This window comes from Anolis carolinensis, chromosome 5 (assembly GCF_035594765.1).
Source record: "Anolis carolinensis isolate JA03-04 chromosome 5, rAnoCar3.1.pri, whole genome shotgun sequence".
NCBI lineage: Eukaryota > Metazoa > Chordata > Lepidosauria > Squamata > Dactyloidae > Anolis > Anolis carolinensis.
In genome coordinates, this window is record NC_085845.1 from 201179794 (window position 1) to 201206247 (window position 26454).

The following is a 26454-nucleotide window of genomic DNA, read 5'->3' on the forward strand; positions in this document are numbered from 1 at the left end:
TACGTATGTTTTGAGTCTGTTTGTGCTTTGTTTTGGGCCTGGCCCCTGTTAACCAGGAAGATGGTGGTGGGATAAAAAAAAAGAAAGATTATTATTATTATTATTATTATTATTATTATTATTATTATTATTTATGTGCCGTAGCAAAGTTGCTGATTTGGGTTCAACACATAATGATCTTCTGGAACTACAGAGACTGCCAGTTTGCTTCCAGTCTGAATTCAAAGTGCTTGTTATAACATCCAAAGTCCTAAATGACTTGAAAATGCAATACCTCTCTCTAGATAATACTGTATTTACTCAAATGTAGTGTGACCCACTAGGAAGCACAGTTAGTGCCAATTTTCATGTTATTTTGACACCAAGAAAAGCATGGCTTTTTATTATAGTCTTTCATTAACTCCAGATACAGGCAGTCCCCAGCTTACAAACATCCAACTTACTATCGACTCCTAGTTAAGAATGGGGCTGAGACAACAGGAAGTAAGAGAAATCTAACCCTTGAAAGGGAAATTTACTCCTGAAAGTTATTATTATGGGGAAAGGGGGTCTCCACTGAAGCTTTATCTCCAATCCTTATTTCCACAACAAGCCAATCTTTTCGAAATCCAATTCTCACAGGGATGGAAAGTGTGCTGAAATCTTCTGAACAGAGACACAGACAGTGAAGAAAATTCCACAGGGGTGTAACACTTCCTTATTCTATCCAAAACTAAAAATATATTGTTTTGACTAGAGTTACACTTAAAAATGTACCTATTCCAACATACAAATTCAGCTTAAGAATTTGCCCGGGATCTATGAATTTAGTCTCCTGATTTTAATATTGTATGATTCATGTTGATTTTAATTATTGTTTTTACTGATGTTGATGTTTTTATTGGGTTAATTGTGTTATGGCTTTGTGATTGATATTTGATTGTTTTATCGGGCAAGGCCCCATGTAAGCCGCCCTGAGTCCCTTCGGGGAGATGGGGCGGGGTATAAAAATAAAACTATTATTATTATTATTATTATTATAAGAACAAGCCTACAGAACCTATGTTATTTGTAACTTGGGGACTTCCTGTATTACAGTTCAACATGGTAGTAACTGATTTTAATTGCCTTGCTGTTGTTATATATATTCTATATCCTGTTTTTTTCTGTCTAGAAAAAGACCCAAGCTTATATGATGCCTTTAGACTCTATAAATTCTTCCTTGCTGCTTATATTTTGATTACATTGATGTTATTGCCTGATAACCTGAGATCAAGTGATATCATTGGGGAAGCAACCAGTATTCTTGGTTCTTTGCAGCACATGATGAAGATCAATTACGACGTGGTCAAGAGGTGGATCAATGAGGCCCAGGAAGCAGCTTCCAGCGACAATGTCATGGTGCAGGTATGTATTTATAGGCTCTGGGTGGATTTGGTTTACCCATAATAAATGTGGTTAAATACATAGTTTATTTAATTTGCATAGCAGGGCTTGCCGTGGATAGACGATGTGCTCCTTTCCATCTCTGAGACTCTATGAATCAATTTAGTTCAACAGTAAATAGTCAATATATTTTGGTTTTTCCATCTCTCCCTTGCTAGTACCATGCTTTGGGGGTGCTCTACCACCTGAGGAAGAACGACCGCCTTGCTGTTTCCAAGATGTTGAACAAATTCACAAAATCGGGCCTGAAATCCCAGTTTGCGTACTGCATGCTGATCCGGATTGCCAGCCGCCTCTTGAAGGAGTCTGAAGAAGGGTAAGTGAGCCTTGTGGTTTGGTAGAAAATATGGAAGGGTAGCATTACTGGATTCCTAGGAGATAATTTGGTTCCTCTGATGAGTATGAAATCCCAAGGAAAGCAAGAGTAGATCGTGAAGTTTGAGACAGGAGTGGGAAATGGCTCCCATGACAGTGGGCTGGTGGGACAGGTTCAGAACATCTGGAGGGCCAAATGGCAATCATGTTTAAAACTGTTGGGAAGAATCTGAAATCAGTCCTACTGTGACTCCCAGGTAAGACATCAGGATAAGATAAAGCCCTAAAGCCGATTAGGAAGGCAGACAGACCACAAACAAAAACTTTGGCCAAAGGATTCGCCCATCTCCATCACTGCTTCCAGTCCAGTCTACTCACTGGTTGAGATAAAGTTTTCCAAACATCAGTATTTTAATTCTAGAGTTACACAAACAATGGCAAAGTGCACATGAGTAGTATCAAATGCATGTGAAATGATCCTTATTTAAGGCCTGTGTGTCCAGTACAGAATGTAGCCAGAGGTTGGTTGTTGTTTAAGATGATGTTTTCTGAGTCATAACCTTTTGTTGTTGGCCCTGGATATACAATATTGCAATTACAGCATTTTTAGTAAAATGTAAACGACAGAGTTCAGTATAGACTATGGGGAGACGTCAACAATTGTCAGGTTTTAAGAGTCTTGGTAACTGTTGTTGAAGCACTTCTTGCTATTCCTGGGCCTGATCCAGCCTGCAGCTGATGCCCAGGCTGTACATTTTAGCATTCCCTCCTGCCAGAATCGCACCAATGGAGGCAATCTATGATGGCTTTCTTAATAGATGGTAACAAAGAGTAATATTTGAACAAGGAATGCAATAGGCAGAGAACCAGGTTGGCAAACTTTGGAAAAATCATTTCATTGGGTGTGCTGCCTGTTTTAGATGTTTTTAATAGTTGTATGACGGGAGGGGGAAACTCCTCCCACTCATGTTTGGCTATTGGGTCTCTCAGACCGATTACCTGGGATTTTAAAATGCCATTTTCAAGCGCAGTGCTTCTCTACGTTGACCAGCGATAAATCAATAAGAATGAAGAAGGCGGGGCCAGGAAAACATCTTTCCACCATGTCTCCTGTATCAATTTAACAATATAATAATATATAATACTCATACTATACTAATATTATAATATATTGTATATGCATATAATTTTGATAATAATATTATTAGGTACTACAATATAATAATAATAATACACTATTATATTTGTATAGGTATATTACATGTAATATTACTAACAATATTGCAATATAGTTGTAGAGTACAATATAATAATATATAGTGCTTATATTGTGCTATGCTAATAATATAATGTATGTATATATAATTTGTAAGTTGTCCTGAGTCCCCTTCAGGGTGAGAATGGCAGGATATAAATGTCGCTAATAAATAATATACCTTTCTTCCTCGCAGGCACGACAACCCACTCTTTGATTTCATCGAAAGCTGCTTGCGGAACAAGCATGAGATGGTCATTTACGAGGCTGCCTCTGCGATCATCCACCTGCCAAACTGCACAGCCAGGGAATTGGCCCCGGCCGTCTCAGGTGAACGCTGGCCTTCGCCTTGGAAGATGTTCCAAATGGAGAAAAAGCAGGGTTGCAGGTGTCACTATCTACACTGTCATCTAATCCAGTTTCTGATCTCAGATTATCTGCTTTGAACTGTATTATATGAGTCTACACTGCCACATAATCAAGTTCAAAGCAGATAATCTAGATTTTGGATGGCGGTGTAGATGGGGCCTGAGAAGGAGCTGCAAGGGAAAAGCTGGGGTCATTTCTTGAAGTGGAACATGATGGGATATTCAGGAAAGTCAATCTGGAAGGACATGGCACATACCCATATTTACTCGAGTCTCATGCGCCACCAAATCTAATGCGTGCCTCCATTTTCAAAACCCTGAAAGCAAAAAAAGTATTTGCTGGCAAATGTGATGCGCAGCAGCAAAAGGTACGCTCTTTGTAATATGGCCATTACAGTTGCTGCCTGAGTATTAGAACAACAAAGCTTTCAGCAATAGAAAAGAAACCTTGGGGTGCATCTATGCTGTAGAGTTAACGCACTTTAAATGCCTTGGTTCAATGCTCCGGAGTCATGGGGGAAGTAGTTTTACAAGGGCTTGAGCCTTCTCTGCCAAAGAGTGTGGATGCCTCACCAAACTACAAATCTCAATTCTCTGAATTCTGAATTCTCTCTCAGAAGCGGTTCCTCTTAAAGCTGGAATCAAGGGCTCTTTCCGTGGGAAGTTTCCTCAAAACCCTTTCTCATTAGTAACCGTTTGCTCCTCAAAACCTCCCTTTCTTGTCTCTGTTGACATACTGCTTTCCTTCTGTCAACCTCATTATGCTTATCAAGACTGGAATGCCCATCTGCCAAGGGATAACTCAACCTTGACTCTCCCAAGGAATGTAGTTCAAGCTTCCTGCTTGAAACCATTGTATGCCTGCTCCCAGAATCCTGAGGAACAGAAACCTGATCTAACTCTGGCTGTACAGAATCATTTACCTCTGTCTGTATGGGAATCCTAGGCCCCAACACAAATTCATCTGACAGATCAGGTGCAAGTACAATCACAGGCTGAACAGGCCCAACCCCAGGCTCACTTGATAGCTTAGCTGAAGGCTGGGATACAACACTCCTAAATGGCACACTAAATAGAATGTCTCTTTGTTTCAGTGCTTCAGTTGTTCTGCAGCTCACCTAAGCCGGTCCTGAGATACGCCGCAGTCAGAACCCTCAATAAGGTGAGTGTTTCTGAGGAACCCCGCACCTTGGATGGAGAGGGGACGAGGATGCGAGACCTTCTCCACAATGTTCATCTTCACAGCCCTTCTCTGGCATCTCTGTAGCCCTTCCTCACATTTGAGTCTGGCTCTTGCCATGGTTTCTGCTATTCCAGTCCTGTTATTGAGCTGCTGTATCCTAGCAGCACATGGGCCTCCGGTGGTGCAGCATGTTAAAGCGCTGAGCTGCTGAACTTGCGGACTGAAAGGTTGCAGGTTTGAATCTGGGGAGCGGAGTGAACACCCGTTGTTAGCCCCAGCTTCTACCAACCTAGCAGTTAAAAAACATTCAAATGTGAATAGATCAACAGGTACTGTTCCGGTGGGAAGGTAACAGCTTCCATGCAGTCATGCCTGTGGCCACATGACCTTGGAGGTGTCTACGGACAACGCTGGCTCTTCGGCTTAGAAATGGAGATGAACATCAACCCCCAGAGTCGTATCGCACCTCAGAATAGTTCACCTTGCTATAGACACCCAGTCACACACAGGAGAAAGTCTTTTGTAGTTTTATTGAGCAAAAGCAGATAGAAATCAAAGCAGGCAGTAAAAAGTCAATAGAAATCCAATAGTTTATAAGCCATAACAATCCACAAGTCCATAAGCCAAAACAGTAGACGATAGATCCCAAAGAACAAAGGCCCAAAGGTTTCAAAGATCCAGGAACAGTAATCTTCTCTTAGGCATGAAGCAGGAACATCCACTCAGATGAAGCGAGAATTTGCTTTGACAAAAATCTATCTCCAAACACACACTTTTAAAAGCACCCCAGAAATGCATTTCTCTTTCCTGTGGAGGCCTCTTGCTTACCCGCCAATCTCACACTCCTACAAGGCTGTACTCCCTTCCATAACAACTGGTCCACCCTAGATAATGATGGCACCTCTTCAAGGTCCTCATTATCTTGCACCTGAACCGGGGCTGAAGACACCAGGGCTTGAGACATCTCTTGCTCATTAATTCCCATGGGAATGTCATTCTGGCTGTTATCTATGGCCTGTGGGGTCAACCGTTCATTCTGCTCAAGCTACATTTCTCGAGCCTCTGAATCAGCCTGTATCCTTCTTCATCCTCACTCTGGCTATGCTGAGGCTGAGTTACAACAAGTCGGACACGACTGGACTTAATGTCGGGGGAAAACCTTTACCTAACCTATACCTATCCTAGCAGCGGGTAACACACGAATCCCATTGCCACCCCAAATGGGTCCAACTTTGCCAACAAACTATGGGTAAAGATGGGACACAGTACCATCACAAGAAGGAGATAAACATCCTTAGTATCATCTCTTCCATTTTGGAAGGAAATTAGCTTTTCTATCCTTCCCATTCACCAGAGCCTATGTAACATAGTTTGGATGCCCATCTGTCGGACGGGCTTTGGTTTTGTCTTTCCGTATGGCAGAAGAGGGTTGGGTTGGATAGCCCTAGGGGTCCCTTCCAATGATGTGATTCTAAGCGTGGCCTGACAGGGATTTTGGTTTCTATGTGTGTTTTGTTGTGTTGTGTTGCCAACTTTCTCCTTTCATTCCAGGTGGCGATGAAGCACCCCTCTGCCGTCACGGCCTGCAACCTGGACCTGGAGAACCTCATCACAGATTCGAACCGCAGCATCGCCACCCTGGCCATCACCACCCTCCTGAAGACGGGCAGCGAAAGCAGCGTGGACCGGCTCATGAAGCAGATCTCGTCCTTCGTCTCTGAGATCTCGGACGAATTCAAGGCAAGGCAGTGAACATTTCATGAGTTTCCATCTCAATTTATGGCAGAAATTCCATACTTTCCCTTCTGTTGATCCACATAAGTCAGGCATGGGCCAATTTTGGCCTTCCAGGTGTTTTGGACTTCAACTCCCACCATTCCTAACAGCCTCAAGCCCTTTCCTTATCCCCCTCAGCCCCCCAAAATTACCAAATTATTACAAAAAAACTTCAAATAAATGCTGGAAATGTGATGACCAAGTGGGAACTTTTTTCCACTGTTGGTGGACCTGCAAAAAAGCAAGGAACTATTGGAAGGAGATCCACCAAAAATACAAAAGATGTTGCAAATTAAAATAAAGCTGGACCCAAAATATTTTCTTCTGGGGATGCTTAACATTGAAAAAGATAAAAATAAAGAAATTCTTTTTAACTATCTCACTACGGCGGCAAGAATGATATACGCCAAATATTGGAAAAAGAAAGAAACCCCCGAGTTAAGCTGCTGGTTAAATAAGGTGTTGGAAATAATGAATATGGATAAACTGACATATTTATTAAAAAATAATCACGGTATACCGAAAAAGCAAACAAACTGGGATTTGATAAAAAATTATTTGAGAGAAGAGCAAATGAAGGTGTTAATTTAAATAAATGTTTTGTTGATATAGATTGAATGCAAGAAGATGCTGACACTAAAGAGAAAAAGAAACAAGAAAAAGAAATCAATTTTTTAAAGTAACTGTGTAAGAGATGGAAGTCAATGTGTGTGTGTGTGTGTATATGTTTTCTCCCCCTCTGTTTTTGTCGTGTGTATCTAGTAATTTTCATTTTCATTTTATTTTTTCCTTTTTATTCTCTTTTTCCCTTATTTCTCTTCCCCTTTCACCTATCTCCTTCACCCCTCTTTCCTAAAAACACACTTGTTCTCACACTTTCACTGTGAATTTTATTTGAAACTTTAATAAAATTTATTTTTTTTAAAAAAGGAATGATGGGAGTTGAAGTCCAAAACACCTGGAGGGCCAGAGTTGGCCCATGCCTGATTTAGGTTGGACCATTTTTAAGTACAGGAAGAAATTGGTGGCCACAAAACACACTGAAAATATCCTTATTTCTTGGCTGCAGCTGCTCCAAAGTTAGCCTATACCAGCCTTCCACATTTGGAGGTGAATCTTTCCAACCTCCAAGTCCAAAAATATAAATCTTGGGTGTCTCTTGCAGGTGGTGGTCGTCCAAGCCATCAGCGCCTTGTGCCAGAAGTATCCGCGGAAGCACAGCGTGATGATGACCTTCCTCTCCAACATGCTTCGAGATGACGTAGGTTGTCTTACTATTTCGCAGCCACAGTCCGCTCTCTCAGTCCAAATTTTTTCCTCTTTGTCTGCCAGCAGCCAAATACTTTTAGTTGACTACTCCAGCACTGAATCCTGGTCACTGTATCTGTGCTTATTGATGTGGTTTTTGTCATTGGGTTTTAAATCTTTGTTAACTGATTATGCATTTATGTTCATGTGGTATTACGTCCTATTTGCTGTATGCTTTTAACTTGTTGTATGTTTTCTGTTGTATTGGAAACCACCCTGAGTCCATTAAGGAGATAGGGCAGTATATAAATAAATTTATTATTATTATTATTATTATTATTATTATTATTATTATTATTATTATTATTGTATGACACAGCAAACAAGATAGATATGCTGGATTTCATATCACAAAACCACAAGTCGAACACTTCCTAAGTGTCTAGGACTGTGTGATGAATTATTATTATTAATATTATTATTTTATTGTATGACACAGCAAACAAGATAGATATGCTGGATTTCATATCACAAAATCACAAGTCGAACACTTCCCAAGTGTCTAGGACTGTGTGATGAATTATTATTATTAATATTATTATTTTATTGTATGACACAGCAAACAAGATAGATATGCTGGATTTCGTATCGCAAAATCACAAGTCGAACACTTCCCAAGTGTCTAGGACTGTGTGGTGTATTATCAGATGATGCGTGCAGATCCCAGCAGGGTGGCCTTTTGCAGTTGGCAGATTGTAATTTTGTCAATGTCTATTGTTTCCAAATGCTGGCTGAGATATTTTGGCACGGCATCCAATGTGCCGATCACCACTGGGACCACCTGCACTGGTTTCTGCCAGAGTTGTTGTTGTTGTTGTTGTTGTCGTCGTCGTCTTCTTCTTCTTCTTATTATTATTATTATTATTATGACACAGCAAACAAGATAGACATGCTGGATTTCGTATCACAAAATCACAAGTTGAACACTTCCCAAGTGTCTAGGACTGTGTGGTGTATTTTTGGATGATGCGCGCAGATGATGATGATAATGATGATTATTATTATAGTAAAATATTAGGCCACCTTTGACTCTTGACTCATTTGGGCAGATGGATCTTTTTACGGTGTGCATTGTGCTTTTGTTTATTTGCGATCTTCTACAGGCCATTTCAATCTCTGCCCCTCCAGATGTTTTGGGCTTCATTCCTAGAATTCCTGACCATTCAACAAGCTAGAAATAGGGGCTTCTGGAAGTTGGAGGGCCTAAACAGCTGGAGGGCTGCAGGTTGAAGAGACTCGACCTCAAGTGAAAACATTGACAATGCGAACATGAAATACCAATTAAAATACTTGTAAAAACAAACTGAAAGTAGTCTATGCAGCTACAGACTGTCAGATAACACTACATAACAAAATTTGGGGAAAATAATCTTTTCTTGGTTTGAAAGAGTTATTTCCTGTTTAATTGTGCGGTCCTTAATTTGAAAGTACCATATATACTCAAGTATAAGCCAACCCGAATATAAGCCGAGGCACCTAATTTACCACAAAAAAACTGGGAAAACATTGACTCACGTATAAGGCGAGATACCAATAAAATTACATTAATCAAGGCCTCAATAGATTAAATGTTTTTGAATCTTTTCATCAAACTGTAATTTAAGATAGAATTGTCCAACTCTGATTAAATCATTATTTTCCTCTTCTTCAATGTAAATGTGCTATGTATCCTTTTAATAATAATAGAGTGAAATAATAAATGTAATATTAATAATAATAAATGCAGTAAAATAATGAATGTAATAATAGAGTGAAATAATAATAATAACAACTTTATTTTTATACCCCGCCCCATCTCCCCGAAGGGACTCGGGGCGGCTTACATGGGGCCAGGCCCGATAAAACAAACAAAACAGTAACAAAGCAATAAAACAATTATCCCAGTAAAAAACATCAACATCAATAAAAACAATCATTAAAATCAACAAGCAGGATACAGTGTTAAAAACAGGAGACTAATTCGTAGATCCCAGGCGAGATGCAGAGTGATACGAAATGGGAAAAGGAAATTTCACAGTTGGATGATAAAGTGCGGTATAAAATGGCAAGACAACAACAATGGGACTATAATGGAATGGACAGATGTATTATTATTAATAATAATAGATTAAAATAAATGTAAAAGTAACAGCAATAATAGAGTAAAATAGTAAATGTAATAATAATAATTAATAGGTAAAAGGTAAAGGTTTCCCCTGACGTTAAGTCCAGTCAGTTAATAGAGTAAAATAATAAATGTAACAATACCAATAATAATAGAGAAAAATAATAAATATATCATATACACTTGAGTATAAGCCGACCTGAATATAAGCCCACCAGGACCCTCACCCGAGTATAAGCCGAGGAGGGTTTTTTTCAGTTCTAAAAAAGGACTAGGCTTACTCAGACTCCTAACCATGCACACCATGCACTCTGCCCAGTCTTTTATTATCTTACTCTGCTTTGTTCCTTATGACGGTTTACTGTTGTTTTAGTACTTATAAACTGTTTAAATTTTTACTGCTGATGATGTTATTTGTTATGATTGTATATTATTTGTTTTATTTGATTCTTCGTGATTATTTGGCCTTAGCCCATGTTAGCTGCCCCGAGTCCCTACGGTGGGAGAAGGTGGTTGGATATAGAAGTTATTATTATTATTATTACTCCATAATCTTGGTTTTTTGCTGTGGCCACAAACTAGGTTCCAATGGTATTCTGAGCGTAAGTCTTTCCTGTCCGTCTGGCTCCAGGGCGGCTTTGAGTACAAGCGCGCCATCGTGGACTGCATCATCGGCATCATCGAGGAGAACCCCGAGAGCAAGGAGTCGGGGCTGGCGCACCTCTGCGAGTTCATTGAGGACTGCGAGCACACGGTCCTGGCCACCAAGATCCTGCACCTGCTGGGCAAGGAAGGGCCCCGCACGCCCGCCCCCTCCAAGTACATCCGCTTCATCTTCAACAGGGTGGTCCTGGAGAACGAGGCCGTCCGCGCCGGTGAGTTGGCACATTTGTGTCCCTGCTCTTTCTAGAATCATTGTTTTTGATGTTGTTGTCATCGTCAAGTTTTAGATCAGATTTTAAATGAGATCTCAGTGGAGCTGAAGCTGAACCTGTTCTGGGACTTAGCTTAAAGGTAAAGGTAAAGGTTTTCCCCTGACGTTAAGTCCAGCCATGTCTGACTCTGGGGGTTGGTGCTCATCTCCATTTCTAAGCCGAAGAGCCGACGTTGTCCGTAGACACCTCCAAGGTCATGTGGCCACTGGCATGACTGCATGGAGCGCCATTACCGTCCCGCCGGAGCGGTACCTATTGATCTACTCACATTGGCATGTTTTCGAACTGCTAGCTTGGCAGGAGCTGGGGCTAACAGTGGGCGCTCACTCCGCTCCCGGGATTTGAACCTGGGACCTTTTGGTCTGCAAGTTCAGCAGCTCGGCGCTTTAACACACTGTGCCACCACCAGGGGCCCTGGGACTTAGCTTAGTTTGGACTAAAACCCAGTGCGGATTGAAAACCACTCATGACAGTTGGTTGAGCCAAATCACCTTCGCTGACTCAATTCCTCCTCCAACGATCCTGGCTGTCTGCTAGGAAGGCACAGAAAAACTTCAGACTCTTTCAGTTTCAGCTATCAATAGCGGCTCAAACTTTATGTATTATTTGCAACTACAGTAGAGTCTCACTTATCCAACGTTCTGGATTATCCAACGCATTTTTGTAGTCAATGTTTTCAATATATCGTGATATTTTGGTGCTAAATTCATAAATACAGTAATTACTACATAGCATTAATGTGTAATAAACTACTTTTTCTGTCAAATTTGTTATATAACATGATGTTTTGGTGCTTAATTTGTAAAATCTTAACCTAATTTGATGTTTAATGGGCTTTTCCTTAATCCCTCCATATTATCCAAGATATTCGCTTATCCAAGCTTCTGCCGGCCCGTTTAGCTTGGATAAGTGGGACTCTACTGTATGTACAAGACATGTACATACTATGTACAAGACAAAAGGTCCCAGGTTCAAATCCCGGGAGCCGAATGAGTTCCCGCTGTTAGCCCCAGCTCCTGCCAACCTAGCAGTTTGAAAACATGCAAATGTGAGTAGATCAATAGGTACCGCTCCGGCAGGAACGTAACAGCGCTCCATGCAGTCATGCCATTGGCCACATGACCTTGAAGGTGTCTAGGGACAACGCTGGCTCTTTGACTTAGAAATGGAGATGAGCACCAAACCCAAGAATCGGTCATGACTGGACTTAACATCAGGGGAAACCTTTACCTTTTTACAAGACAGATCGGACAATTATCAGATTCCGTCTGACTTCTTCGAGCATGCAGTCAGGAGCGAACATTCCATTCTTATCTCAAAAACCTACGCCCGGCTAGCAACCAAAAACTTCCGAAGTTACTCTCTAGCATTTCATTCCCACTCTATGCATTTAACCTCTTTACTTCTAGATTACACAAACCTTTAAACTCGAAGCACAATTTCACACTATACCAATACATTCTACTAACAACTCTGTCACGGAAGCCACCGCCTGTGATCAGATCCCCAGACAAAGAGTGAGAGTCTTTTGATCTGGGCTACCGGAAAGAGACATTTGCTTGCCTCTGGCTACCAAGTCTTTCTCCCTCCCTTCCTTCCGCAGCCGCGGTCAGTGCGCTGGCCAAGTTTGGGGCCCAGAATGAGAACCTGCTCCCCAGCGTCCTCGTCCTCTTGCAAAGGTGAGCTTTATGTCAAGCGAAATGTTACAAACCACATCAAGTGTTTCAGAATTCACCCTTGAGAGATTGATCCTTCCAATGGCCAAGGAACCCTCTTGTTACCATATAAGGGAAAATCTGCTTTTCTTGGCATTTACTTGGGTTTGGGAGTAGAGACAAAGTCTGTAGGCTGTTTACATTAATATCAGGAAGGAATGGGGCTTTCCACTATTTATTATTAATTTATTACGAGGATTAAAAAGACAGCGCTCAGAAGGATAGAGACAGCAGCATTGTCTTAATGCAGCCTAACTAACCTTGGCTAAAGAAAGCAATGTATAAATGCAGAAAGAAAGGAAACGTTAGCTGTACGTAAAAGAGGAAAATGTCTTCAGGAGGAACTGTTGCTTGTATACAGAGCTAGGATTCTGGGAGATGAGGGTTCGAATCCTTCCTTGGACATGGAAGCCCATGGGGAGACCTTAGGCAAGTCACACTCTCTCAGCCTCAGAGCAAAGCAAAGGCAAACTTCCTCTGAATAAATAAAGCCCATGAGAGGGTTGTTAGCATCATACGAGTGACTGGAATGCTGATACTCAAGCATGTGTTCAAATGCCTTCTCAGCCATGACAACCCGTTCAGTAGCGTTGGGCAAGTCACTCTCTCTCAACCTCAGGGGAAGGCAGTGGTGCCAATCATCCTCTAAATCAATCTTGCCAAGGAAATCTTGGGGCTCAATTTGCCTTACGGTTTTTTTAAATGGTGGCTTTTTGTGTGTGTACTACTCTTGTGCATGTACAGTGCCATTCCACCGTCTGGTGGTGTCCAGGACATGGAACAATGGGTTCAAACTTCAGGAAAAGGAATTCCACGTATACATTAGCAAGGACTTCCTGAACGTAAGAGCTTTTTGTGTGTGTGTGTCAGGAGTGACCTGAGAAACTGCAAGTTGCTTGTAGGGTGAGAGAACGGGCCGTCTGCAAAGACATTGCCCAGGGGACGCCTGGATGTTTTGATGTTTTTACCATCCTTGTGGGAGGCTTCTCTCATGTTCCCGCATAGAGCTGGAGCTGATAGAGGGAGCTCATCAGTGCTCTCCCCAGGTTGGATTTGAACCTGGCAGCCTTCAGATCAGCAACCCAACTTTCAAGTCACAGGCTTTAACCCACTGTGCCACTGGGGGCTCCTAACGTAAGAGCTGTTCAACAGTGGAACTCACTGCCAGTGGAGTCTCCTTCTCTGGAGGCTTTTAAGCAGAGACATCTATCTGATGGGTTTGGATTGTGTGTCCTTGCATTGCAAGGGGTTGGTCTGGATGGCCTTTGGGGGCCCCTTCCATATCTAATTCCCGCCTTCCTTCTCCTTGGTCCTGCAGGTGCATGATGGACAGTGACGACGAGGTCCGGGACCGAGCCACCTTCTACCTGAATGTGCTGCAGCAGAGGCAGCTGGCGCTCAATGCGGCCTACATCTTCAACGGTTGGTGCTGGCTCCCGAATTTCAAATCCTTTGGCATTTTTGTTTTCCAATGCAGTTAAAAAAAGAACCCATGGATTCAAAATCTATGGATTACAGAGAGTCCTCTGCATTAATCTTTTAGAACGATAAAGGTTTTTGCATATTTATGTCCTCGGTGGCTTATCAGATCATTACAATTCCGGCTCTTGGTTTTCAGTTCTGTTCTTGTTTATGCAAAGGAATGTGTGTTGTGTCTGCTTTTGTCACGACCCAGGCTGCAGAGCACCAATAACCATACACAGAGGCCAGAATCTATCTAATATCTTTATTAAGGAAATATATAAAGTTAATAAAAGCAAGTGTAGGAAATAGTTCAGAAGTAGACCTTTCAGGAAAGGTCAAAATTAGTCCAAAGAAACAATGTCCAATATGAAATAGTAAGGTCCAAAGTTGTAATCCAATAACCGAAACACTCACTTTGCCAAGCAAAGTGAGGGGAGCTGACAAGGTCCTTTAGTCCATGAAACTCAAGCAAGGCTAGGAAGTAACTTGATTCTTGGAACACAAGGCTTGATTCAAGGCAACAAGAAACGAGGAGCAAGAACAAGATCCGTGGTAATTACTTGGCAAGGTCCGGGAAGCAAGGCAAGATCCGTGGAGCAAAACAAGGCTGAGAACGAAGGCTTGGCAGCGGGAACGAAGGCTTGGAAGCGGGAGTAGCGCTGTCCACACACACTACTCCAGTAGCTGACGAATTGACTCCGCAAGATTCCTACGGGGCAAGGAACCTAAATAGGGTCTCGTTTTCCCACCAAAGAACACTTCTCTGGGGAACCAGAACCGAAAGTCAATCTCTGTGTCCAGATGCATGACTCCTTAAAGTTTCTCATGGAAGTAGACTTAATCAGCTGAATGCCTGGCTGCGATTCTCAGGCTTCTGCGATTAGCCTGTTGAACTCCTTTTTGTTGTTGATAATAACTACGGCGAGAAAATGGGGGAGATTCTGACTCAGGGCTTGTTTGGCAGATTTCTGGAAGACAAACCTCCTGCAGGTGCAAGGGCTCCAATTCTGGCTGGGAAAGTTCCAATTCTGGCTGAAACGGTGGAAAACCCAAGTTTTCCTCTTCATCTGTCTCAACAGCGCTAGGAACGGGACTACATGGCCCATGAGTCATCACAGCTTTTATGGAGGTTTTATTGATGCTGATTTCTTAGGTTTTTATATAGCCCGGGCTGTGGCACAGGCTGGTGAGCAGTCAGCTGCAGCCAGCTGCAACAAATCACTCTGACCAAGAGGTCATGAGTTCAAGGCCAGCTCAGAGCCTCTGTTTGTCTCTGTCTCTGTTCTATGTTAAGGCATTGAATGTTTGCCTTATATGCGTAATGTGATCCGCCCTGAGTCCCCTTCGGGGTGAGAAGGGCGGAATATAAATACTGCAAATAAATAAATAAATATTAAAGTTTTGTTTGTTTTGCTTTTTGCAATCTGGCAAAACCTTACATTTAGGAGCTGTGCCCACACTGGATATGCTTTCCCTAAGTCATAGATAGGGGGAAACATTGTATGTATAGCAGGCATGGGACAACTTTGGTAGGCTGTTAGGAATTGTGGGAGTTGAAGTCCAAAACACATGGAGGGAGGGCCGAAGTTGGCCTATGCCTGACATATAGAGATAAGTATTCTCTGCTGTATTGGCCTCTTATTGCAGGATCTTGTGAGTTTCCTCAGAGCCACCCATAAGTACCTTACGAAGTGCATGATGGCACATTTCCCATCTCATATGTGACCATTTCCCTGTGTATTGAATTTCCCTTCATTTTGCAGGTCTGACGGTCTCCATCCCGGGGATGGAGAAGGCCTTGCACCAGTACACACTGGAGCCTTCGGACAAGCCTTTTGACATGAGGTCCGTGCCTCTGGCCACAGCACCCACCTTTGAGCAGAAGTCAGGTAAGGCCTGAGGCGGCTTTGAGTCACATTCGTGGTCAGGCCTAGAGGAGACGGCCAGTGGCATTTGCTGGCAACTCCTTTTCACACAGGTACAGAGGTATATAAAATAGGTAGACAAATCAAACATTTATTGATAACTAATCAGCATTTGCACGGCTTTTGAAACAGTTTGATTTTAGTGGGTTGCTGTGAGTTTTCCGGGCTGTCTGGCCACGTTCTAGAAGCATTCTCTCCTGATCTTTTGCCCACATCTACGGCAGGCATCCCCAGAGGTTGTGAGGTCTGTTGTCGAAGGCTTTCATGGCCGGGATTACAGGGTTGTTGTATGTCTTTCGGGCTGTGTGGCCATGTTCCAGAAGTATTCTCTCCTGACGTTTCGCCCACATCTATGGCAGGCATCCTCAAAGGTTGTGAGCCATGGATAAACTAGGCAAGGAAAGGAACAAATATCTATCTGTGGAGAGTCCAGGGTGTGACAAGAGCAAAATCTGGCTACCAGTATTAAAAAACTCTAAAATCAAAACAGTAGATGGGAACCAACACTCTGAGGACAGAGGAGCCCCAAGGATGGGTAATGACTGAACAAAGGATGCCCCCCAGGCAAGAGACAAACCTTTCCAATGCGATTAACTGAAACATTAATGCTAGCTTCCAACTGACAAAAGACTCTTATCACTCCCTGGACTCTCTACAGATATATATTTGTTTCTTTCCTTGCCTAGTTTATCCATGCCTCACAACCTCTGAGGATGCCTGCCATAGATGTGGGCGAAACGTCAGGAGAGAATACTTCTGGAACATGGCCACACAGCCCGAAAGACATACAACAACCCTGTTGTGAGGTCTTTTGGAAACTGGGGCAAGCGGGGTTTATATATCTGTGGAATAATGTCCAGGGTGGGAGAAAGAACTCCTGTGTGTTGGAGGCAAGTGTGAATGTTGCAATTGGCCACCTTGATTAGCATCGAATATCCTTGCAGTTTCAAAGCCTGGCTGAGTCCTGCCTAGGGGAATCCTTTGTTGGGAGATGTTAACTGGCCCTGATTGTTTCTTATCTGAATTCCCCTGTTTTCTGAGGGTTTTTCTTGACTGTGTCCAGGCTGGTTCATCAAGTGCTCTGCTATGGCTGACTTCTCTGGTTAAGTTAGTCTGCGGTGTCTTTTATGTTTCTTGAATCGTGTTGGAGATCTATGATAAGTCTAAGCAAATTCGCCGACTGTCTGGATTTTTTAGCTTTCATGTTTGGCTCTTTGTCTTGTTCCCAGCCAGGATGCCCAACGGTAAAGGATGATGGAAGTGATAGCTAATGATCTTCGGCTGCAGCTTTAATGGCCCTGATTTAGGCTGAATTGCAGCACGAAGGAGATAGGCATAGTTTGGAAGATGACCAGTGTTGAAAGAAACCAAACATTTTGTTGTCCACCTGTGAATGCCAGATTTTTAGGAACACTTAGCACCCCTAATGAAGACACCCATTCTTCTCAAGACATCCCAGCATTCTTCACCTTTGCCTGCTGGGACTTGTAGTTCAGCTACATTTGAAAGGCCAAATGTCTTGGATCTCTAGGCTGAGATCATTAATTGTGATTTCTCATTCCAGAGATTGCCCTGGTGGCCAGCAAGCCAGAGAAAGTGGCTCCTTCCCGGCATGATATCTTCCAAGGTAAAGCATCAATATTCCTCATGCCTCTTAGCCTTCAAAGTTGAGAGAGCAGCATAATGTTTGTTTATTTATTTATTTATTTATTTACAGTATTTCTATTCCGCCCTTCTTTCTCACCCCGAAGGGGACTCAGGGCGGATTACAATGAACACATATATGGCAAACATTCAATGCCAACAGACAAACAACATATATAGACAGACACAGAGGCATTTAACATTTTTTTTCCAGCTTCACAATTCCGGCCACAGGGGGAGCTGTTGCTTCACTGTCCAGTAGTGGCTGTACTTCCTCATTCCATTCTTCGTGTTTTGCTGGCAGTTTTATGATGTTGTAAATTAGTTAAATTAGCCTCCCACATAAAGCGTACCTAAATTTCCCTAATTGACAGATGCAACTATCTTTCGGGGCTGCATAGGTCAACAGCAAGCTGGGCTATTTAATGGTCGGGGGCTTAACCCGACCCGGGCTTCGAACTCATGACCTCTCTGTCAGTAGTGATTTATTGCAGCTGGTTACTAGCCAGCTGCGCCACAGCCTGACCCATGTTTTGCTTCAATGGCAGTCGTTCTCTGGATGAGTTACAGAGCGGGATTTGGGAGATGCCTGCTCCTCATTTACATGGATATCTCTGTCTCTGCTTCCTCAGAACAACTGGCAGCCATTCCGGAGTTCAAGAACTTGGGCCCGCTCTTCAAGTCTTCAGAGCCGGTGCAGCTCACCGAGGCCGAGACCGAGTATTTTGTTCGGTGCATCAAGCACGTCTTACCACATCATGTCGTCTTCCAGGTAAAGTCAATCGTATGGGATTGTTAATAGTCTGGGATAGCCAAATGTGAAAAGTCTCTGTGAGCTTCATTGACAACTGGTTAGGTCTTACAGATCCAGGGCAACGATGGTTTCCCTGGTTCAGTCCATCTGACCGGGATGTGGCCTTCAACTTTACCTACTGCCTTCTACCTTCTCAAACATGATTGTCTTTAGAGTGTTGTGTGGTTTCCGGGGCTGTATGACTGTATTCTAGCAGCATTTTCTCTTGATGTTTTGGTCATGTGGAAGTCTGGATTCCTTTCTGTTTAAATTCCTGCTGCTCATGGTGGGCTGCGTATTATTTCTTGCTCCAGCAGCAGCATTGTTTTCAATGCCGGTTGATAGGAGAACAAGGTGGACATTCAAAGGGTAGTAAAAGATGGCCAACATATGCGGAAATACTCGAGAAAATAATATAATAATAATAATAATAATAATAATAATAATAATAATAATAATAATAATAATTTTATTTTTGTACCCCGCCACCATCTCCCCAGAGGGACTCGGGGCGGCTTACAGATAAGTAGAGTCTCACTTATCCAAGCCTCTGGATTATCCAAGCCTCTGGATTATCCAAGCCATTTTTGTAGTCAATGTTTTCAATATATCATGATATTTTAGTGCTAAATTCGTAAATACAGTAATTACAACATAACATTACTGCGTATTGAACTACTATTTCTGTCAAATTTGTTGTATAACATGATGTTCTGGTGTTTGATTTGTAAAATCATAACCTAATTGGATGTTTAATAGGCTTTTCCTTAATCCCTCCTTATTATCCAAGGTATTCGCTTATCCAAGCTTCTGCCGGCCCATTTAGCTTGGATAAGTGAGACTCTACTGCATCTAAGCTCTACAGTCTCTTGTTAAAATTACATACACAAGATGAATATTTCAAGGAGTGTATGGTAAAATGGGCCAAAAGCATTGGCCGCTCGATCAGCTTAGATGAATGGGAATACCTGTGGAAAGTAAAAATAAAATTTTTCAGAAGCTATTCCTTTCTAGAAAATGTCTACAAAATGTTTTATCAATCCTATATGACACCGGTTAAATTAGCCAAAATGCAGCCACAATTAAAAAACATTTGTTGGAAATGTAAACAAGCAACAGGATCGTTTTTCCACATATGGTAGTCTTGTAAGAAGGCAAAAATCTTTTGGATTGAGATCCATAAAACCACTGAAAAAATATTAAAGCTAAAAAAAGGAGAACCTACATCTCCCAACTTGTCATTTGTCATTGCCTTTATAGGTGACCCTTTCAGACATATTTATTGTCCTGGGAAAAGCTCACTATTACTATTGTTCTTTCTCCCCCTGATCATCACTCAAAGCTTATATACTTCTGTGTAGACATTTCTAGTCTATTTAAGGAGCATTAACATGTCAATTTATCCAAAGACAAATATGGGATAGATAATACAAAAGTTTGTGTTTCTGTATAAAGCATTCCAGATCTAATGAAAGGGTGCTCATGCGTCTGTTGTCCAAGGTTTCTTAAATGTGGGGTAGATCGGTAATACAGAACATCTTTATGGGCAGTAGTCTTATTTTTGGCCAGCAAATCTTTTAGTTCTTATTTCTGAAGTCATGTCATCCTCTTCTCGGTCCCAAAGAAAGGAGGGGGCAGGAATCTGAAGATGCCTTGGGCTGTGCTGAGTAGGATGTATTTGTGATGCCTCCCTCTCCTTCCTTTCAGTTTGACTGCACAAACACCCTCAACGACCAATTGCTGGAGAAGGTGACGGTGCAGATGGAGCCCTCGGAAGCCTTTGACGTCCTCCGCTGCATCCCGGCCCCGAGCATCCCCTACAACCAGCCGGGGATCTGCTACACACTGGTCCGGCTACCCATGGACGACCCCACCGCAGGTACCAATGAAAGGGAGAGAGGCCTTTAGTTGAATCCTGTCATCATAGAATTGGAAGGCACTCCAGGGGCCATTGAGTCTAACTCATGCCCATCCAGGGAAAGTACTATCTTGCTCCATAGCTGTTTGCATCAGCACCTGAGACTCTGTTTTGGGAGACATGGAGCAGTTTGAGATCCTTATTTAACCCTGATAGTTTAGACTTCTGCTATGGAAACAGAGTTGGAAGAGTTGTTGTGTGTTTTCAGGCTGTATGGCCATGTTCCAGAAGTATTCTCTCTTGATGTTTCGCCCACATCTATGGCAGGCATCCTCAGAGGTTGTGAGGTATACTGGAAAAAACTAAGAAAGGAAGGTTTATATATCTGGAAGGTCCAGGGTAGGAGAAGGTACTTTTGTCAGTTGGAGGCCAGTGTGAATGTTGTAATTAGTCACCTTGATTAGCATTGAATAGCCTAACAAGCTTCATCTCCTAACTTCTTCCTGCCTGGGGGAATCCTTTGTTCAGAATCGTTAGCTGCCCCCTGATTGATTCATGTCTGGAGTTCCTCTGTTTTTAGAGTGTTGTTCCTTATTTACTGTTCTGATTTTAAAGTTTTTTTAATACTGGCAGCCAGATTTTGTTCATTTATATGGTTTCCTCCTTTCTATTGAAATTGTCCACATGCTTTTTGTGGCTTCTCTGTGTGGTGTGACGTGGTGGTTATTAGAGCGGTCCAGCATTTCTGTGTTCTCTAATAGTATGCTGTCTCCGGGTTGGTTCATCAAGCGCTCTGCTGTAGCTGACTTCTGTAGTTAAATTAGTCTGCAGTGCTAGTTAACACCTCCCAACAAAGGACTCCCTCATGCAGGAAGCAGGCAGGCTTTGAAGTTGCAAGGCTATTAAATGCTAATCAAGATGGCCAATTGCACAATTCACACTTACTTCCAACAGAGAAAGAGTTCTTTCTCCCACCCTGGACATTATTCCACAGTTATATAAACCGCATTTCCCTAGTTTCCAACAAACCTCACAACCTCTGAGGATGCCTGCCATAGATGTGGACGAAACGTCAGGAGAGAATGCTTCTAGAACACGGCCAGGCAGCCTGGAAAACTTACGGGAACACTAGAGTTGGAAGAGACTCCCAAGTGCCATCTAATCCAACCCCCTGCCATTTAGGAAGACACAGTCTAATCACTCCTGACAGATTCATTCCTGACACAATCCAATCACTTATGACAGATGGCCATCCAGCTTCTATTTAAAAGCCTCCAGAGAAAGAGATTCCACTGGGCTACCAGGAGTTTATGAGTAATGAATGAATGAACGAATTATAAGATTCAATGGTCATCTAGTCCGACACCTTCTGCAAGGCAGGAACACAGAATCCAAGCCATCCTGGCAGATGGCCATCCAGCCTCTGCTTAACTTCCAGAGAAGGAGACTCCAGGGCTGTCCATATTCCTGTACTGAACAGCTCTTACCATCACGAAACTCATTTCCCTCCTCAGTAGGGCAGGCATGGGCAAACCTTGGCCTTCCGGGTGTTTTATTTATTTATTTACAGCATTTATATTCCGCCCTTCTCACCCCGAAGGGGACTCAGGGCGGATCACATTACACATATAGGCAAACATTCCATGCCTTTTGACATAGAACAAAGACAAGACAAACATAGGCTCCGAGCGGGCCTCGAACTCATGACCTCCTGGTCAGAGTGATTCATTGCAGCTGGTTGCAGCTGGCTTGCTCTCCTGCCTGCGCCACAGCCCGGGCTTTTTTGGGCTTCAGTTGAAGTTTTGGGCTTCAGTTGTGGGAGTTGTAGTCTAAAACACCTGGAGGGGCAAAGTTTGACCATGCCTGCAGTAGGACATCCTTTCAGATATTTCAACATGGCTCCTTTTTTTTTTAATGTATTTTTATTGAGATCTTTTAATACAATGCTTAAAAAAACTGGGGAAAAATCACATTTTGGGGAAGGGGTGGTGTACTGGTAAGAGGAGGGAGGTTAGGGAGGGGTTACTTCATGCAAGAGGGGGGAGAGGAGAGGGTAGAGAGGGAGAGGGTGTGAGGTGGAATGATTTAAGAGTGTGTATTCTTCATTTGTTTAACTCTGCAGATTTCATCATCAGATGACCATTCCTCTTATGACGAGTGTCCCGATCACTTTTGGGTGTTTCCTTTTTCCTCTTCCAAGAGCTCTAATCTCTATTTCTTTTCCTCTGAATCTAGCATTCTTTGTCTTATGTATTCCTCGAAATTTGACCAATCCGTTTCTTTTATTGGGTTTCCTTGTTGTTTCTTCATTAGGAATGTCAGCTTGTCCATATTCTTTATATCACTTATCTTTACCAGCCACTGGTCTGTTGTAGGTACTTGGTTTGATCTCCAGATTCTTGCAAAAACAATTCTGGCCCCCGTGACTAAATAATTTAAGATCTTTTCTTCATTTTTTCCTAAGTTCGTGTTAGTCACCCCTAACAGATATAGTTCTGGTCTAAATGGTAAGTCTTTTTTCAATATTTTCCGGGATTCTTTGTGTATTTCTGTCCAATATTTCTTCGTTTTAGCACATGCCCACCACATGTGGAAAAAATTTCCCTCTTTCTCCTGGCATTTCCAGCATTTCGTTCGTTTATCTTTCTTGTAGTGACCTAATTTTTTCGGAGTTATGTACCACCTATATATCATTTTGAACTGGTTTTCTCTAAGATCCGAGGCGTAATTAAATTTCATATTTTTTCCCCATAGCTTTTCCCATTCTTCGTATAGGATTGGTCTTCCTATATCCCTTGCCCACTGGGTCATACATGTCTTTACATGTTCAGTTTCAGTGTCCCATTCCAGTAATTTTTTGTATATTTTTGTGATCAACTTATTTTCCGAGTTCATGGCTCTCCTATCCCACTTGAACCTTGTGTGAGACTTTGCTTGGCCTGTATTTTCCTCTGAATAATTCTATTTCTGCTTCTCCTTTCCCCCCGCCGCAGTGGCCTGCACCTTCAGCTGCACCATGAAGTTCACCGTCCGGGACTGCGACCCCAACACCGGTGTGCCGGACGAAGACGGATACGACGACGAGTACGTGGTAAGCCTTGCTCTGCAGCCAGGTCTCTCTCCTCTGTGTTTGTGTCTCTCTACTCAAGCCTGATTCTGCTCACCTTCCTCTCCTTGGCAGTTGGAAGACCTGGAGCTGACCCTCTCGGACCACATTCAGAAAGTCCTGAAGCCCAACTTCGCGGCCGCCTGGGAGGAAGTGGGAGATGACTATGAGAAGGAGGAGACCTTTGCTCTCAGCACCATCAAAACCCTAGATGGTGAGAGCATTATCTTGTATCTGTTCCAATGAGGCATATATTATTTTGTAGGTTATTATTATTAATAATAATGATGATGATGATGCTAATAATAATAATAATAATAATAATAATAATAATAATAATAATAATAATAATGATGATGATGATGATGATGTTGTCGGAGGCTTTCGTAGCCGGAATCACTGAATTGCTATGAGTTTTCCAGGCTGTCTGGCCATGTTCCAGAAGCATTCCCTCCTAATGTTTCACCCACATCTATGGCAGGCATCCTCAGAGGTTGTGAGGTCTGTTGGAAAACAGGCAAGTGGGGTTTATAGAACTGTGGAATGATGTCCAGGGTGGGAGAAAGAACTCTTGCCTGTTGGAAGCAAGTGTGAATGCTGCAATTGGCCACCTTGATTAGCATTGAATAGCCTTGCAACTTCAAAGCCTGGCTACTTCCTGCCTGGGGAATCCTTTGTTGGGAGGTGTTAGCTGGCCCTGATTATTTCTTGTCTGGAATTCCTGTTTTATTGAGTGTTGCTCTTTATTTACTGTCCTGATTTTAGAGTTTTTAATACAGGCAGGAAGCAGCCAGGCTTTGAAGTTGCAAGTCCATTTAGTGCTAATCAAGGTGGCCAGTTGCAACATTCACACTTGCCTCAAACAGACAAGAATTCTTTCTCCTATTTTGGGCATTCCACAGATATATAAACTCAAGTTGCCTAGTTTCCAAAATACCTCACAATCTCTAAGGATGTCTGCCTTTGATGTGGACGAAACATCAGGAGAGAATGCTTCTGGAACATGGTCATAAGGTCCAGAAAACTCACAGCAGCTGTATTATTGAATAGTTTGTACGCCGCTTTAAGTCCCATTTGTGGGGAAAAAAGTGGGATAGAAATAAATAAATCATCATCATAAATATAAAAATAAATGTGTTTGTTTTAAACTGATATTCATTTTCTGATATTATTATTATTATTATTACAGTAGAATCTGACTTATCCAACCTTCACTTATCCAACATTCTGGATTATCCAACGCAGTCGGCCTCTCGCCCAGATCCATAGCTGTTTCTTTAAGCAGCAAGGACTGAACGTTTTATGGATTTAACTTCCAACAATGTCGATACTGTAAATGCATTTTATGCAATTCTATCTTTATTTGTAGTCAGTTGGTTAGTAGCCAGTTTATGCAGTCAAGGTTTTCAATACATTGCGATGTTTTGGTGCTAAATTCGTAAATACAGTAATTACTACATAACGTTAGCGTATATTGAACTGCTTTTTCTGTTGGATTTGTTCTAAAACACGATGCTTTGGTGCTTAATTTGTAATATTATAATGGAATTTGATGTTTCATAGGCTTTTCCTTAATCCAACATTTTCACTTATCCAACGTTTTGCTGGCCCGTTTATGTTGGATAAGTGAGACTTTACTGTATTCCTGATTATTATTATTATTATTATTTTATTATGACACAGCAAACAAGATAGACATGCTGGATTTCGTATCACAGAATCCCAAGTTGAACACTTCCCAAGTGTCTAGGACTGTGTGATGTATTTTCGGATGATGCGCGCAAATCCCAATAGGGTGGCCTTTTGCAGTTGGCAGATCGTAATTTTGTCAATGTCTATTGTTTCCAAATGCCGGCTGAGATCTTTTGGCACGGCACCCAATGTGCCCATCACCACCGGGACCACCTGCACTGGTTTCTGCCAGAGTCTTTGAAGTTCAATCTTGAGGTCGTGATAGCGGCTGAGTTTTTCCTGTTGTTTTTCGTCAATGCGACTGTCACCTGGGATGGCGACATCAATGATCCAAACCTTTTTCTTTTCCACAACTGTGATGTCTGGTGTGTTGTGTTCCAGAACTTTGTCAGTCTGGATTCAGAAGTCCCACAGTATCTTTGTGTGCTCATTTTCCAATACTTTTGCAGGTTTGTGATCCCACCAGTTCTTTGCTGCTGGGAGGTGGGACTTGAGGCATAAGTTCCAATGAATCATTTGGGCCACATAGTTGTGCCTCTGTTTGTAGTCAGTCTGTGCAATTTTCTTACAGCAGCTGAGGATATGATCAATGGTTTATTATTATTATTATTATTGTTATTATTATTATTATTGTTATTTTAAAAATGGATCAGGCTCCCAAGTGTGTCCAAAAAGTTTTAGAAGTGGCGTTTTCTAGATCCTTCCCCTGACCCTTTTAGTTCCAACAATGCAGACAAATACAAGACTTTGTTCTTTGGCTCCATTGGGAAGAAGCAGTGACCCAGTTCCTCACTTAACACGGCGACTGTCTGCTGTCTCTCTGCGTTTGCGATAACCCTTTGGACCCTGTGAAGGACAATGCGGCCCTAACCCTGTCTCTTTCCCAAACCCTCTCTGAATGCAGAAGCGGTCAACAACATTGTCAAGTTCCTTGGCATGCAGCCCTGCGAGAGATCGGACAAAGTGCCCGAGAACAAGAATTCCCACACCCTCTACCTGGCAGGTAAGACTCTCTCGCGGCCTCTCAGTTTTCTAGGGCTGAAATCACAACAGAGACATAGTCACCGTCTTTTTTGCCAGCGGGAACTGCAGTATCCATTTACTTGCAATGACAGATCTTCTTCAAAATAGAGCTTAGAGTTACTTTTTGAGGTCATCCAGATACGTCTTCTGAGTCTTAAGAGATTGTGGATCTCCGGATATTGTTCTGTCGGTTCCTAAAGCCCTTCGGTGACGAAGAACAGCCGGGCTGTGGCGCAGCTGGCTAGTAACCAGCTGCTATAAATCACTACTGACCAAGAGGTCATGAGTTCGAAGCCCGGGTCGGGTTAAGCCTCCGACCATTAATAGCCCCGGCTTGCTGTTGACCTATGCAGCCCCGAAAGACAGTTGCACCTGTCAATTAGGGAAATTTAGGGACGCTTTATGCGGGAGGCTAACTTACAACACCATAAAATTGCCAGCAAAACACAAGGAAAGGAATGAGGAAGTACAGCCACTTCTGGACGGTGAAGCAACAGCTCCCCCTGTGGCCGGAATCGTGAAGCTGGAAAAAATGTTAAAAATGCCTCTGAGTCTGTCTACTGTA

General features: G+C 42.5%; 1 protein-coding gene across 1 annotated transcript in view; it reads left to right on the forward strand.

Annotated features, from left to right (window-relative positions):
• Positions 1 to 26454, forward strand: part of copg2 (COPI coat complex subunit gamma 2) — a 34343-nt gene that overhangs the window by 7050 nt on the left and 839 nt on the right. The window contains exons 8-23 of the mRNA XM_003228813.4: positions 1300 to 1386; positions 1584 to 1741; positions 3192 to 3325; positions 4458 to 4525; positions 6098 to 6286; positions 7488 to 7583; positions 10366 to 10609; positions 12273 to 12348; positions 13703 to 13806; positions 15612 to 15737; positions 17338 to 17400; positions 18050 to 18189; positions 19918 to 20089; positions 23062 to 23159; positions 23250 to 23388; positions 25771 to 25869. Of these exons, the coding sequence (XP_003228861.2) occupies positions 1300 to 1386; positions 1584 to 1741; positions 3192 to 3325; positions 4458 to 4525; positions 6098 to 6286; positions 7488 to 7583; positions 10366 to 10609; positions 12273 to 12348; positions 13703 to 13806; positions 15612 to 15737; positions 17338 to 17400; positions 18050 to 18189; positions 19918 to 20089; positions 23062 to 23159; positions 23250 to 23388; positions 25771 to 25869 (1993 nt within the window). The remainder of the gene's footprint in view (positions 1 to 1299; positions 1387 to 1583; positions 1742 to 3191; positions 3326 to 4457; positions 4526 to 6097; positions 6287 to 7487; positions 7584 to 10365; positions 10610 to 12272; positions 12349 to 13702; positions 13807 to 15611; positions 15738 to 17337; positions 17401 to 18049; positions 18190 to 19917; positions 20090 to 23061; positions 23160 to 23249; positions 23389 to 25770; positions 25870 to 26454) is intronic.